General features: G+C 48.0%; 1 protein-coding gene across 1 annotated transcript; it reads right to left on the bottom strand.

Annotated features, from left to right (window-relative positions):
- Positions 1 to 2989: 2989 nt before the first annotated feature.
- MYADM (myeloid associated differentiation marker) lies at positions 2990 to 15705 on the bottom strand. Its single transcript, XM_083584088.1, has 2 exons — positions 15244 to 15705; positions 2990 to 6075 (listed from the first exon to the last, which is right to left on the bottom strand). The coding sequence occupies exon 2, from the start codon at positions 6062 to 6064 to the stop codon at positions 5159 to 5161; it is 906 nt and encodes a 301-aa protein (XP_083440214.1). The 5' UTR covers positions 6065 to 6075; positions 15244 to 15705; the 3' UTR covers positions 2990 to 5158.
- Between the last annotated feature and the right edge of the window lie 445 nt (positions 15706 to 16150).

Here is a 16150-nt window from a genome sequence, read left to right as displayed (position 1 = left end):
TTTTCCTCCAGTGCCTGGCTGGGTTACACAGGCAGTCCAGGCAGGGCTGCGCATTGGACAGGCACAGTTTGATCCAGATATGTGAAAGTGGTTTTGCACAATTAACTACACGTCCACTGTGCCAGTACCTTTCTTCACCGCCACTCAGCTAACTTTGTCCATGCTCCCAGCACATCCCGTGAACAACAGCTGTGTTCAGTCAGCTTTCCAAAGCGGAAACTCCTCAGCGAGTGAGTGAGAATTTCCATCGGGTGACATTGTGCTCTGCTCCTTCTCTCTCTCCCAACTCAGCCCTAACCTCAAGCTCCAGAGGCTTTTCGCTTCCCACTGCAAGCAAGATTGTTCCTTTTCCCTCCACCCTGCTCTGCTCGCAAGGTTAGCCAGCCAGACTGTGACCCAGCATAGAAGAAAACTGCTGTCCTGTCCCCTAAACAAGGGGTGCATGTTTGTAAGGCCTGTTCATACCATCACCAGAATCAAGTGGTAAAGCTGTGTATGGACCATACCACTTTCTGATTCAGGCCCAAGGTTGCAAGTTTGAATAGTCTCCCAAGTTGGGGGCAGAACTCCACACCTATAGGAAAACAGAGTATCAGAGACCGGAGGGGGTTTCTCGATGAAAAGGAGTCACATTCAAGCATGCAATTCCACCCCTGCCCATAGACTAAAGTGGCTTAGCGCAGAAGAGACCTGCAGGATCAGGCCAATGGCCTATCCAGTCCAACATCTTGTCCTCACAGTGGACACCCAGGTGTGTGTTGGAAACCCACAAGCAGGTAGATTTCCCAGGAGACGAGGAAACTGTTGCCCTCTGGATCAGGGCAGTGCAACACATGGCCTGGGGTCCACATGTTATAAATTTTTTGGTGGCCCTCAGAAACATTTGATGCTCCCCCCCACTCCTTGTGCTACCTTTCAGGAACTGGGTAAAGGAGGCGCTGGGCTTTGTGAAGAAGGTGTGACGGCCCTGACGGGTTCCTAGAGTCCTCTTGCCTCCTTCCCGAAACCTGGTTAGCACTTTGCCAGCTTTGGGGAGGAGATCAGAGGTGCTGTAGGACCCTGCTGGAGCCTTGCGCCTCCTTCCCAAAGACCGGTGCCTCACTTAGCCAGCTTTGGGAAGGCAGCATGGGGTGTGTGTGTGTATGTGTCAAATTTTGGCCTCGTGTTCCACCCCCCACCCCCACCCCCCGCCACAAAACAAGGCAGTGTATGAAAAGTTGGGCCGTCCTGCTCTAGATGCTGCTGGACTCCAACTCCCAGCTAGCACGACTGATGGTCATAAATGATGGGAGTTGTAGTCCATCAACATCTGTCAGGCTACAGGTTCCCCACCCCCTTGCTTTACCCCTTGTTTCTATTGAATGTGCAAAGCATATTCCAGAAAGAATGCTTGACAGGTGGACCCTGCCATGTTACTAGGCTGAAGGACTGAGGTGTACTCACCTAAATTCCCCTTCTCTGTAACTTTCAGAGCCCGGCCTTTCTCTCTCTCCCTCTCTCTCTCTCACACACACACACAGCATTTCCAGGCAGAGTCCTCTGATGGGCTCCTTCTCTGTCAGTGGTTCCTGGCAGATTTATCTGGCTACAGTGGCAGCACTTCCTGCAGTGCTGGGACATTTATTTAATTCCCCACAATGCCTTAGCAATGCTAGGTCTGGGGAATTGTGGGAAACTGGAAGGTTGCTCAGATCCAGCCACCTGTTGTGGTGCAGAGTGCCAGGCCAGGGGTGGGTGGGTAGGGTAAGGCCCAAGGTAGGCCTGTATTCTGTCCAAGCATTACCAGATGCCAGCACTGCTCCTACACATAATTGCAGGTGCAGAATGACAGAAGATCACTCTGCTCACAGCAGGAGCCCCAACCTGTTTTGTTTTGTGTCCAAGAAGCACATTTGGAAACTGCGGTGAGCACCACAGAATACCCACTTCTCAGAATCCACCCATGACAAGCAAAACACACAAATACACACACACACACCAAATACACGGAGACCAAAAAATAAAAATCAGGCACAACTCCCACCCCCCCAGCAACAACAGGCAATCCACTCAAGCAAGCAAGCAACCCATGTAAAAAATAAAAGAAATTCAATTAAGAAAATTTAAGAGAGCAGAAGGGCATCTGAGAGTGCCATGATGCTGGTGGGTGTCCCCTTGAGGACCCCAAGCTAAGAGCAACGAAATGCAAAAGATGAAACGGCTCCTATAGAAGAGTACATTTCGGCAGGTAAGCGTAGCTGGTCATAATAATAATAATAATTTATTTATACCCCACCCATCTGGCTGGGTTTCCCCAAGGACTCTGGGTGATTTCCAACAAAAGATTAAAAATACATTAAAACATCAGTCATTAAAAACTTCCCTAAACTTCAGATGTCTTCTAAAAGTCAGATAGTTATTTTCTTGACATCTGATGGGAAGGCCCTCTGCCTGGTTCCCCGTAACCTCACTTCTCACAGGGAGAGAACTGCCAGAAGGCCCTCAGAGCTGGACCTCAGTGTCTGGGCTGAACGATGCGGGTGGAGATGCTCCTTCAGATATACTGGGCCGAGGCCATTTAGGGCTTTAAAGGTCAGCACCAACACTTTGAATTGTGCTCAGAAATGTATTGGGAGCCAATGTTTGTAAAGGTGTAGTGGGTTTAGGAAAATCCACACCAGATGAAATCTCTTAGCTTATCTCAGAGGGTTGTTGTGAAGTTGAAAAGGGGAGGAAAACCATGTAAGGCAATCCTGTGAGGTGGATTCAGCTGAGAGGGAGTGACTGGTCCAAGGTCTCCCAGTGAGCTTCATGGCCGAGGGAGGATTTGAACCCTGGTCTCCAAGGTGCCCGTTCAAACACTCTTAACAACACAGGCTTCACCATATAACTCTGAAGACAGACCCACCTGGTGGTGGTGGTTCCCCCCTCCCCCAGTTGCTCCAACTCTAAATGTCTGAATGTATTGTGAGCTTCTTTGCAGACACAAAAGAAAGGGAAATCGCCACTGTTTATTATATCATTGCTCCTTTATTTTATACACATATATTTACTTGCATTTAAAAAAAAAAAACCCACACATTCACAAACAAGAGCACCGCAGTTAGGGTGAAATGGAGCAGGGAGAGCCTATATTTCTGTCTCTATGCTATATGACATCTAGAAGTATAAAAAAGGCAAATTATGAAAATAATATTGTAAATTCATTTCTTTTAAGTACATGAAACTAAACTCTAGTGCTGAGCAGAAAGGAAGAGAACGTTGTTGTCTTTTTAGGCTGAAGGATGTGTCCCCTGGTATATATTCTCTTTTTAAATACTGGTTCAGCAACCAAAACAGAGGCAAAATAACATATTTAACACTCCACTGAACATGTATGTTCAATTTTTCTATCCACCCTCCCCCTGCCATAAGAATATCTTGCTATTTTTTTTCAGCAAGAACACTTAAAGCAGATTATTAGGCACTCAATAGAAGGCAGTTTTCAAAGAAGTGTAAAAAATAATAATTAAGCAAGCTTATTTTTCAGGAACAATATTGCCCTAAGTGTAATGTTTTGCTTTTAAGAAAAATGCAGGCAAGGATTTTTAATCCTTAGGTGAATAATTAAAGGCGCTTTTACAGCGTAGATGCTGTTTTTCAGGATAGCAAATTGTTGGCTTTAAGCCCCCCCAATAGTCATTTTGCTTTCAACCTCCAAGAAAATACTGCTTATTTTGCTAAAGGCAACTAGAGGCAACTTCTGAATGCAGAGGAGTGAAGTCCCCTTTAGAGATTCAAGGCACTGCGATGGTCAACAGCTCACACACAAGCACTTTTGAGAACGGTGTGCCTTTCTGTCACCAAAAACCATCAACCAGAAGCAAGCACGTTGCCTTTAATCTCCCACCAAGCAGGATGAGAAGTCTTTACTCCCCAGACATCAATAAGAATAAACCATAGAATAAACTCTCCATGGAGGTGGCAGAGGCAACTTCTGGAGAACTAGCCATGCAGCCCTGCTTCTGTGCAGCTCCTGTGTGTTCTGACATAAGCCACATGCAGCAAATTGCCCCTTTGTTTCAGAGACCTCTTCAAGCACATCTCAACTACCTTTCAGGCATCTGTGTTCATTAGCAGCCAACAGCCCCCAAGTGACATCTTGCAAAGTGAGACAATGCCTTTAAGGCTCATCAAAAACTTTTCTTTTTTTAAACTGCCAGGCAAATATGTTAATGAAAGGAGAGGTCTCTCAACCCTTCCTGTCTGCAAGCAGAGAGGTCTGTTCTCTCAAGACTCCGGCACTTTTAAGGCCCTCTGAGCCCCGAACCAGGATCCCCTTGCCCTTTGAAAAGAAGATGCTGGTTATACACATTTGAGTAAGCCAGGGTCCTCTCTCCCTACAAACACGCACACACACCCATGCAACTTTCAGAAATGCAAGCTGGCAGCCTGGACAGAGAGCAGTCATGAAGGTGGAAGATTTCGTGGCTGGTGAAGGAGCATGCATGCAATGGAAAAGAAAGAGGTGTCTATGAACTGTGCAAGAAGAATGCAGGAAGGTCTTGTGTTCATATAAAAACATCTGGCCGGGGATCAACATGGGAATATTCTGGCAATCTCCTTCAATCAAGGATAATGCCCCCAGTGCAATTCCCCCCTCACAGGGATGTGCACCTCCAGTACCACCATTAGAAAACAAACAGAAGCACCCTCAAAACCCTGAATATTGGAGCTCTTAGCTAGCCACGCCTTGCAAATGTACAGGGAGTGGCAAAGGACAAGCATGCAAAAAGGAAACGATGCTTGTGCAAAGGGCAGGGAATGAAGGGGGCAGAATGAGCATGGGAAACGTGAAGCGTGTGAGGTTTTGAAACAGACACACTTGTGCAAACAGCGGGGGGCGGGGAGAAAAGATTGAGCGTGCAACAAGTGACGAGCACAAGGCAAAACCAAAAAAGGTTAACTGGGAAGCAGGAATGTAAAAATGTGAAAAGATTAATGGAAAGAAAGAAAAATAGAAGAAAAGAGTGGAAGAGACAAAAGCAAAAAAGAAGAGGGTGGGAGCATGGAAAAAGATGGGAAGGCAGTGCTTAAAAGATGCCTTTGCTTTCCCCTTCTGCTCCCCTTCCCCATCTCTTTACATCCTCCCTCCTTCTTGACCTTCTCTGTCCTGACTCGCGTTGCCACCAGCTGTTCTCTACCCTTGGATGAATATCAGCCGTGCGGAATACACCAGGTCAGCCACATACACCAGGAGATTGATGGCTGTCAGGACAGCTATAGCAACAAGCTTGTCCCAGTTACACGTTGTGGTTGAACTGCAATTAGGGGGTCGAGACGGACGGCCATTATGCTTGCTGTCGAACTTATAGATGGGCCAGATGATGGTGGCTGTCGCGTACATGAGCACAGCCAAGAGCGTATAGCCACTGAGGAACTTGTTGAACGGACACGGCAGCCAGCCAGTGCATTCGCCAATGCAGAGGATGATGACCAACAGCGAGAGGATGAAACAGATGCAGTAGACAGCCATGCACCACTGGAGACCTTCTGGGCTATCGTAGGAAACCGGATCGCTGATGAAGACGAAGATGATGCAGGCAATAAAGGTCTCCACCACCTTGAGCAGCCCAGGGACAGTGGCCATGTAGCCAGTGACTTCTCCTGGTTTGGCTTTGGTTATGCCAACCTCTGTGGAGTATGCCAAGAAGGAGAGACATGAGAACACAGTGGCAGAAATGAGGTACGGACGTTCTCTGCGGGAGGGAGTTTGGTTCTGAATGTAGGTGACCGGGTAGATGATGGAAGCCGAGAGGCACATCAGGGTGGCATACATGGCGAATGTGATGGGGAAGTTCTTCCAGGAAACTGGCATGCGGTGCTGGAGGCCGGCAAACTCCACCACCAAGATGACAATAGTGATGGCGAAGGAAGCGCACCACGAGAACATGCACCAGTTGCCATTGTGACCATTCCACTTGTCGATGTGGACCACCAGGCTGAAGGTGACACACGTGAAGAGGACCTCCAGCAGACGGACAATGCCCAGCTGAGAGGTCAAGGCGGAGGTGTTGCCCACGGACTTTGAGCGGGTTACCGGCATCGTGCAAAGATCTAGGGGAAAGAATGCAAAACACACAATGCAAGATTACGATGGAGCAGTTCATGGCCCAGTAGTCAGGGTGATGATCTGGAAAGTATCTCATTACACTCACTGATTCACGTTAGTTCAGGTTTGAGGAACCTGTGGCCCTCCAGATGTTGCTGGGTATGGCTCCCATCACTTCCATCCCTGTCTGGATCCCTACAACATCTGGAGGGCCACTGGCTCCCCATCTCTGCCTTCAATGTTGCTGTCTCTCGGAAAGCCAGTGTGGTGTAGTGGTTAGAGTGTCAGACTAGGTCCGGGGAGACGCAGGTTCAAATCCCCACTCACTGAGTAAACTTGGGCCCACAAGAGTCTAATAAAAATAAAAAACCTGGGAAGAGGACCACATGCACCATTTCTGAGCTCCTTGGAGTAAGGATAGGATATAACTGCAATACATACCTGTCTCGTCCTGTTACCCAATCTGTGACATGTATGTTCCCAGTAGTGTTACTGCCCCTCTCTCATGATAGAAACCGAGGTAACCCCCACAAAGCAGAGAGCAACAGTTTTGCTCTTGCCATGGAATAAATATTAATGAGAGATGAACACCTTTAAATAGGTGCCTAGAGTCTATCAAAATAAACAATGGCAGCTGGATATATGATGCCAGACACAAATTGTGATCCACCAGTGTTCGCAGGAGATATCTGAGCTGACTTCAGAGAATCCAGATCGGTATCAGATGCCTGGCCAGATATTGCAAGCCTCAGAACCACCACTCGCCTACAGCAAGAAAGAAGTGACCTCAATAAGGTTGAGGTAGGAAACGCTTGTGGTATAAAATAATGCTGGGGGGTTTATCAGCATGGCTGTTGCCAGGACAACAAAACTGTTTAGCAACGCATGAGCAATGAGGAAGCAGATGTGGGGGAAGAGTGCAAGGGGTCTACCAAAAGGCGGGTCCTCTCACATCCGGAGCATCACCACAGGAAGTGCAACAGGAAGCACCTCAAAGAGGTAGTCGCTCTTGCTGCACGGTCTTATCGTTTCCATCATTGTGCTGTCTGTGCCAATTCTGCTGGCGTGTTTGAAAGTTAGCAGCAATCGCAACAGGGGTCAGCAGTGCACAGGCATGGCGAGGCTTGCAGAGGCTGGGCGCAGCCTCTCTCTCTCTCTCTCATATACATACACTGGTGTAGCCAGAAGCCACCTCCAATTCACCTCATGGGGACATGGGTGGCGCTGTGGGTTAAACCACAGAGCCTAGGACTTGCCGATCAGAAGGTTGGCAGTTTGAATCCCCGCGACGGGGTGAGCTCCTGTTACTCGGTCCCTGCTCCTGCCAACCTAGCAGTTCGAAAACACATCAAAGTGCAAGTAGACAAATAGGTACCGCTCCGGCGGGAAGGTAAACGGCGTTTCCATGCGCTGCTCTGGTTCACCAGAAGCGGCTTAGTCATGCTGGCCACATGACCCGGAAGCTGTATGCCGGCTCCCTAGGCCAATAAAGTGAGATGAGCGCCGCAACCCCAGAGTCGGCCACGACTGGACCTAATGGTCAGGGGTCCCTTTACCTTTAACCTTTTATCCAGAAGCCACCTCAAATTTGTTAATTGGGTGTATTTGTCTTTTAGGGTACTAACCCTTCCAAGGCGGCTAGCAAAGAGTCCATAAAAAAGGTGTAACAAAATACTTAGACCTTTAAAACTACCAAAACCGGCAGCAGTTAGGGCCAACATAAAAGCAAAGGTGGAAAAAAGGTGGAAGAATTCCCCCCTGCCCCAAATCCAGTTAAAAGCTGCCAGTGAGGGGACTCAGAAATGGGCAGCATACAAAGCTGCCTTCTTTGGGTCCATCTGGCTGAATATTCCACTGACTGGCAGAGGCTCTTCTGGGTTCTCCCAGTCCTACCTGGAGATGCAAGGGATTCAACCTGGAACCCTCCTACCTGCAAAGGAGATGCTCCACCACTGACTTAAGACACTTCCCCAGGCAGGAATTCAAGCACACACACTCAAAATAATGTAAGAGTTTTAATCATCCTGTTCTCCTACTCCCAATCAGCATGGTTAAAGAGCATGCCTTTCCCACCATCTGGCTTTCAACTGACTTTCCAATCTCCCTTAGTGATTGTGTGCTATTAGAAGAGGGGCTTGCCTTCAGCAATGCGTTTGTTGGGGGTCCCAAGACTACTCCAGAACCCACTGCGCCAACAGCACTGCCCTCCGGACGACTGGTGTGGTGCCACAGTTAAAATGCTGGCCTAAGATCAGTGAGACCCAGATTCAAATCCTCACTCATCCAAGAAGTACACTAAAGTAACACTTGGCAAGTCATAGTCCTGCAGTCTAACCTACCTCACAGGGTTGTTGTGAAGGATAAAAGGGGGGGTGGGGAGAACAACATACCTAATCCTGAACTCTCTCAGAGGAAGGACAGGTTTAAAACCACTGCATTTTCAAGTCCCCCAGAACGATTTTGGAAAAATGGTCAGATACTAGAGAGCAAAGGTGTGTGTGTGTGTGTGTGTGTGTGAGAGAGAGAGAGAGAGAGAGAGAGAGATTTTACTTTTGCATGGGGGGGGGATACATTTACTTCACTGCATTCACACTTCCTCCAAACAAATATACAAACCAGAGCACAGCTATCTTTCGAAATTCATGTTTCTCTTAATTTTGCAACGCCGTTCCAAAAATAACCATATAAAAAGGAAAGCGTACAAAGATTACATTAGAGAAAAATGTACAGAAATTGCTTATATAAATGAAAACAATATGCAAAAAAATGCCTGTTTGGGTAAAATGGCATACAAAACTGCTCACAACAGATGTGTATAATCTGGGTCTTTGCACGTCTCTTGAAAAAAATACAAGCTGATGTGAAAGCCTGGCAAACTGTACTTAAAATTATAAAAATGAAAAGTGGAGGGATGTATTTTTTTTAAAAAACCCAGAATCTTTATAGACCACAGACATGTTGTTAGAGAGCGAGATAACTCTTATTTATTTTTAAACTACTTCAATGTTAAGTTCTCCTGAAGACAAAACAAGACGATGGGGAAAGCCACGGTTGCATCTCCTGAGTTTGTTTGAAAAATAGCTAATGCAGCCACAGGATATGAAGATAATTTGGATCATGACTGCAATGCAGAGGAAGGAGGATTCTGTAGTCTCCCCTCGTCTCTCGTGGGGCTAAGCATACAGGTATCCCACTTGGTACCTCAGCCTGCTTCAGTTAAGTGTAGCTACGAAGGACTTAGGAGAAGTTCTTCCTAAATTTTAGGGATCAAACATAAGCTTAATGAGATGGGAACAAAACACACAGAACGTTACCATAGGGATATGTTTTAAGGGATAGGAATTTATTTTCCTTCTCCCTTGGAAGAAGAAAAAAGGCTATAAAGTAGCCTGGCATCAACACCAGTATCTTTAGGCGCCAGGCAGAAAGATTATTATGTACCCAGGCATTTGAAATGTTAGCATTAGTCCCTTTTGAGGTTTTCTCCCCTGGCTTCCTGCTCTTTCGCCTGTTTTCATTATTATTGAATTGCTCAGCTTTTAGATTTTGCACATCACCCTGAAATCTACCGTGGCAAAGGGTGGCATATAAATGTTTTAAAATAAATGAGCATAAATAAATAATATATATAAACATAAACAAATAATAAATTAGCATCAAAAAGGTGTGGGGGGGTGTGGCTAACCCAGCCTTTGCCACTGAGGGCATCCCACGTGGTCCTTAACCACTAAGAGCAGTGTTATGCAGGCATAACCAAGTATTCTGCTTTACAGAAGACGTCCTCTCTGTCTGGTTTAAAGATAAAGATATAAATAAACACATATAAAAATAGAATAAATGCAATGCAATAAATAAATGCAATGCAAAAATTCATTTCTTTTAAAAAAATCAACAGTGAGCATCTGGACAGCAGATTGAGCAGGACACACAGGAGCTCACAGTGTTTCCCACTAGGGCAAGACATCTCTCAGACCAGCCTACCTCACAGGGTTGTGGGGAGGATGTACTGTATTTTTCGCTCTATAAGGCACACCAGACCACAAGACGCACCTAGTTTTTGGAGGAGGAAAACAAGAAAAAAAATATTCTGAATCTCAGAAGCCAGAACAGCAAGAGGGATCGCTGTGCAGTGAAAGCAGTGATCCATCTTGCTGTTCTGGCTTCTGGGATAGCTGGGCAGCCTGCATTCGCTCCATAAGACGCACACACATTTCCCCTTACTTTTTAGGAGGGAAAAAGTGAGTCTTATAGAGCAAAAAATACGGTAATTCGAAAGGGAGCAGGGAGAAAAACCATGCACACCACCTTAAGCTCCTAGGAGGAAAGCTGGGATATCAATGTAGTAACAAGATGTACAAATCAGTAAATAGCCAGTATATGCAAATCTTATGCAAACCTGCACCATCTCCTTTTATCCCATTTTTAGCGATGCATTTCTTTTCATTTCCTCTTTTTTGGCAACGCAAAAAGTGGCCAGTCCTAACTGTGACTCCCAAACAACTGGGCGAGAGCAGATGGGAATTCCTAGGGGAGGAGGGTCTGGAAAAGCACCTCAGCTGGGTTAAAATTAGGTTAGAGGCATTGGGAGCAACATTCTCTCTGTGTGTCTGTCAGACAAAGGCAGAACTGCTCTTGGCCTTTCGTCAGGGGAAGACACTTCCTCATCTGGATTTCCTGCAAGGGCCCAGGCAAGGCCAGCAGGCAGAGATATTTGCCTGGAGGTGGGGGGTGGGGAGGTGGGAGCCATTTGCACTGTTATCCATATAAGGCCAGGAGAAAATCCCGCTTTACCCAAAGTTGGACATTTGGTTTCAATCATGCGCTGCTTCCCAGCTGGAAGGGAGGAGGGAATGCTCTGGCTGGGCTCACAGCCATCTCCTCTGTCTCCCTTCTGGGCCATCTCTCAAAAAATCACAATTCCCTTCCCTCCCTTTTAGAAGCTGAAGACAGTTCCCCCCCACTACCACCACCCCACCTCCATCAGCAGCTACAACTTCCTTTCCTTGTTTGTGTTTGGGAAGCCAGAGTCCCTTTAGTCAAGATGCTGGTTTGGGTGGGCGAAGAGGTGGAAGGGAGGAATGGCAGAAAGAGAAGGGAAGCAGCTGTGGAAGGAGAGAGGCGACAATAAAAAGGCGTTTCAAACCCTGCTTGGCATGTCGCAAGAACCTCTTCTGAGCTACCCACCCTCTTCGCATTTGGGTCACTGATTGGGCAAAGGGGTAATCAAAGCAGTTGTGCAAGTCGTGAAACAAAAGTAGGGTTGCCCAGTAAAATCTAACCAGCCTGCCCAGACAAATGCAGCTATGTCAGTTATTTGGGGGAAGAGACCAAAGAAGTGAGGGGCGGGGAATTAAGAGAGAGGACCAGTTCCTGTGACACTTTCCTGTCCGGTTTTCCAGCAGTAATGCACAGGTCCAGTTTATACATAACAGCAGAATCAAGGGGGTGGGGACCTTTCTTGGACAGTGCCACTTCAGGCTGCAAGGAAGGACCTGCCACTGCCACACACACCCTGCATTCCTTGCATTTAGAAAACTAATGCCTTGTGGAGAGTTTAACCCTAGCAGGCTGGTTTACTGTGTGCAGGGGGCCTTCCCCCCTTCCAAAGCAGCAGCCTAAGATGTTACTCCCTACCTGCAACCTGAAAAAGTAGATTCCATATTATTCCCCCGTGCATATGAACTGAGCAACTATTCACAGTCCCAAATTATTCCAAGAGCATTATCAAAACCCACCACTACAGCTTTCAAGGCTTTAAAGAGGGAAGAGTGCCCAGAGCTCTTTACATTATCATCACATGGACAACAGGGAGTGGCTAATCTTTTTTTTTATGCTGAAGGCTGCATCGCCTTATTGCAATGTTTCTGGGGGTTGCATGTCGCTGGCGGCCATGCTCAAAGAGTGGGCATAGGCAGCTCATGCCCATCACACACTGAGTCCCCCATCAGCTGATTTATGCAGCTAAAAATACTGAAGCACCTCAGCAGTGCTGTGGAAGGCTCTTCCAAGAACAAGAACCGGGTTATAATCTCCATTTGGCAAATGTGAGGCAGCTGAGAGGGCAGCAGGTTACTTAAGGCTGCCCTCAAAATCCATGAAAGAAGGAGTGTTTTCAAGCAGGGTTGAGGAGCCTCCCTCAGCCGGGGGCCACACTGTCGCAAGGAGAAGCTTCCTGGGGCCGCATCCCAGTGATGGGTGTGGTCAGAAAAAGGGCTGTGATGCTCAGGGATGTGAAAACTAGGCTACATTCCAGGCATGCAAAGCAGGACATTTCCAGCTTCCCCGCCCAAGCAAGTAAAAGGGACTAGTACACCTCAAGAACACATCTCAAGACAGGCAAAAAGGCATTTGAGGAGGACTGGTGTGGAGAGCAGGCTGAGGAGAAAGGTGTGGCCTCAAGAGAGCCTTGAGGACCAGACTGAGAAGACTTGAGGGCATGGGCGTGATCAGAATTTATGTTGGGGGGAGGGCAGAACCTCAGTTAGTTAAGTATTTTTATTGATTTACTTGATTCGGGGGGGCAGCTGCTCCCCCTGGCTATGCCCATGCTTGAGGGCCACATTTCACCCTTATGCCTGAGGCTCCCCACCCCCAATTTAAGGCAAAACTTTACATGATCCATTATCTATATGCAATGAAGCATGATGCAACCTCACACAGCTCTTTAATGCTACTAAAAAGGCTCTCTGAAGAAATGGCTCTGCGGATCCACTAAGCAACACAGATCATTATCAAGAAAGTATTAGCTAACTCTTAGCTAGAAACCTTGAGCGTACAAGGAGGAAATGCCCAAGGTAGGGAACTAAACATGTGGCAGAAGAACAGCCACCACCCCCACACACACTCATGCCCACTTCAGATAAGGAGGCTGGAAAATGGTCAAGCTGTAGGAGAGGTGTCACCCAAGGACAATAAAGAGCTAGGTCTTCATGACCAGATTGTCCAGAAAAACTCAAATCCCGTGAGCAGGATGAGAGTATAATGGGAAGACAAGGTTGGGAGTTTGGGAATCTCTGGACAAGGCATCTCATGAGGTGAAAGAGATCAAGAGAGTATGGGATGGGGGTGATTCGAGGTTTGCATAAATAAGGCTCTCTGGGAACCTCTCCTTTTTAAGTACTAAAAGCCATGAGACGTTCTGGACATTTCATCCTATAACTTTCCAAACATGATGATTTATTGATCAGCAAATCAAGACACCGGATTTGAAAAAGGAATCTTTCCATGCAACTGGAGGAGAATGGAAGAAAACCAAAGGTTAATATTTTAGAAAGTTAGTTCCAAAATCTGTCAGTCCAGGCGGTTTTCTTTTGCACTAAAGCGTGTAAGTGGAGCTACAGGTCTTCAGTACGTGCCACAAGTAGCTAACAACGGGATTCACTGGCTAGAAAAGTCACTGTGCATTAAAACAGCCTGCAGGCTTTTGTGAAGTCTCCTTTACAAAAATGCATCGCACACTCTGAGGCATGCTCTCTCACACTGCAAAGCATGCAGTACTGTCACAAATGCACATCACACATGTATTCCCCCCCAAAATGGCATAAGCTATCAATCGAGGGAAATCAGCCAGCCTGCTGTGCGCATCATGCATGACATATGCAGCACACAGACGCTGTGAAACATGACTTCCATCTTGAGAAACGCAAACACTCCCATTGTGGCCGCACCCCGTGGACAAACCTGGGAATTAAATAGACGTGTCTGGTACAGTTTGTGCAGAAACAAGCCCCACTGCGACCAATGGGGTTTGCTTTTGAGTATTTGGGATTGCAACCTCTCAAGGATAATTTCCTGCATGGGTTCCAGAGAGACAACCATGGTTCTCTTTGGTTTCTTCCCTTGCTAATAATAGACTAAAAGCCTTCTGGCAACAAAGGTGGACAAACTACCCCAGAACAGTGGCATAGCGTGGGTTGTCGGCACCCGGGGCAAGGCAAGTAATTTGCGCCCCCTAACCCGTGGATTTGTGCCCCCTAACCCGTGGATTTGCGCCCCCTAACCCGTGGATTTGCGCCCCCTAACCCGTGGATTTGCGCCCCCTAACCCGTGGATTTGTCCTAACCCCAGATGTTGCGCCCAGTGCGGCCGGCCCCCCCTGCACCCCCCACGCTACGCCACTGCCCCAGAAGGAGCACGGCAAATCCCCCACCAGAGGTACTGACCCTCCCCTTCTGCATGGACTTGAGTATATTTATTTGCCAGGCTTCTTCCTTTAATGGTTTATTTTATTTTGCCCCTGAAGTGTTTCTGGTGTGAATTGCGTTTCACTGTCAGAGCCCTGTGGCACCTTAAAAGTCTTGTTGTTCTTACCGATAGTCACACCTTCCAGAACACACCCAGGCCAGCATGCCCTGCCCTGGCATCCCTACACACAAACAGCTGCCAAAATTAGGTTCACAAGGCATTCCATTGTTTCTATTATTGCTACTATTTTTAAGGGAATGAGGAAGTGGAATCAGAGGTATCAATCAAATCCCATTAAGTTCCAGGTCGGCCACAACTGCCCCTCAAAACTATATATAAGGGTCTGGTGACTTCTGCTTCAGTGTATCTGAAGAAGTGTGCATGCACACGAAAGCTCATACCAATAACAAACTTAGTTGGTCTCTAAGGTGCCACTGGAAGGAATTTTTGTTTGTTTGTTTGTTTGTTTGTTTCGACAAACAGTAAGTGGATCACTTAAAAAAATAAAAAAAAATCAAGAGGGAGAGGTGTTACTGGCTTGGTGTGGTACCCCAAAAATGGTGATGCACAAAAAGTTCATAAACAGAGCAACATCCTAAGGAAATCTCACGGCGGTCACGCCCTTTTCCCAAGTTGGCAGAAGCTGGAATACACACCATTCCTCGGGAAATCCAGTAAGCTCCCAGCCACCCACTCCCCACAATATCCTGGCTCTCAGCGCTTCTTGGGTTTAACTTCCCACGGACTTTCCTAATGAACCAGGAGTCCGGACGGGTTCCCTGATGCCCCCCCCCGCCCCTAGTTTTAACCCTCTGGAACCTCCTTTCGGCTCCCCAACTCTCTCTCTCTCTTCACTGTATTCTTCCCTTTCTCCTACAGAGAACCCAGGAATTCTGGCTCGAACCCCTTCGCCCCCAGCGCAGCAGCGCGCCTCCCTCCCTCCCTCCCTCCAGCACCCAAGACTTGACTTTCCTGAAGAAGCGACTTACTTCCAGAGCGGGGTGGAGAGTGCACGTCTGGAAGGAAGCCTGAAGGTAGGTAGGTGGGCACGCACGTTGCAGCAACCGAGGCTGGGAGAAGATGCTCTGGTCTGATCACGGGAAAACGGCGAGGCGAGGGACTCGTGGCTGGGACAGGAGGAGAGAGGGGTGGGGCGAGTCCCCCACCCCACAGACAGGCAGGCAGGCAGGAGGTTGGGCCGTGGGCGGAGACAGGGAGGTAGTAGAGGAGGCGGGGGCGGCGAGGAGGAGGAGGCGGGCTAGGTCGAGGGGAGAAGACCCGGGAAGGCGGAGAGTGGACTTTGTGTTATTGCTGTTGCCGGGAGCCAAAAAGTACACAACGATACACACACCACGGCACCCGCAAGGAGGGTCCCCCCCGCTGACTCAGACAGAAACGATTCACGGTTCTCGACTACTCATTACTCAAAGCGGCCAGCCAGATGCGTGCAATACGCTGGTGCAGCAGCAGCAGGGCCTGCAGGCTCGTTGCGCGCCCGGCGCTCAAAGCAACAGGCGTTTTGCACGCACGCTGCGCCTAGCCATGGAGGTTTCATTTATCCCGCGCGGTCGAGAGTTCCAGCCCTCCCTGCATTTTGCTTTACTCTTTAATCACGTGGCAGTGAGTTCCGTAAGCCAACTGGGCACGCGAGACGCAGAGATGACATTTCCCTGCTTTCCTCCCCCCCCCCCACTTTTTTATTTATTTTTACGTGTCCTGACCCGCTGCCTTTAACACCGAAATGATTTAGCCGGCGGTGAAAGCCCCCGACACCCAGCAGACCGTGGAGACAGAAGTACTGAGAGGAAACTTCGTCTACCAGATCCAGGCGTGCGAAAGGCTGGAGGACCCCTCGCCGCGCTACAATTCCCATCACCTTCAAACCACAGCTCCCAG

The sequence above is a fragment of the Podarcis filfolensis genome (assembly GCF_964270895.1).
Source record: "Podarcis filfolensis genome assembly, chromosome: 13".
Taxonomy (NCBI): Eukaryota; Metazoa; Chordata; class Lepidosauria; order Squamata; family Lacertidae; genus Podarcis; species Podarcis filfolensis.
Note: the sequence above shows the minus strand (reverse complement) of the source record. Positions and strands in the feature narration are given on the sequence as shown.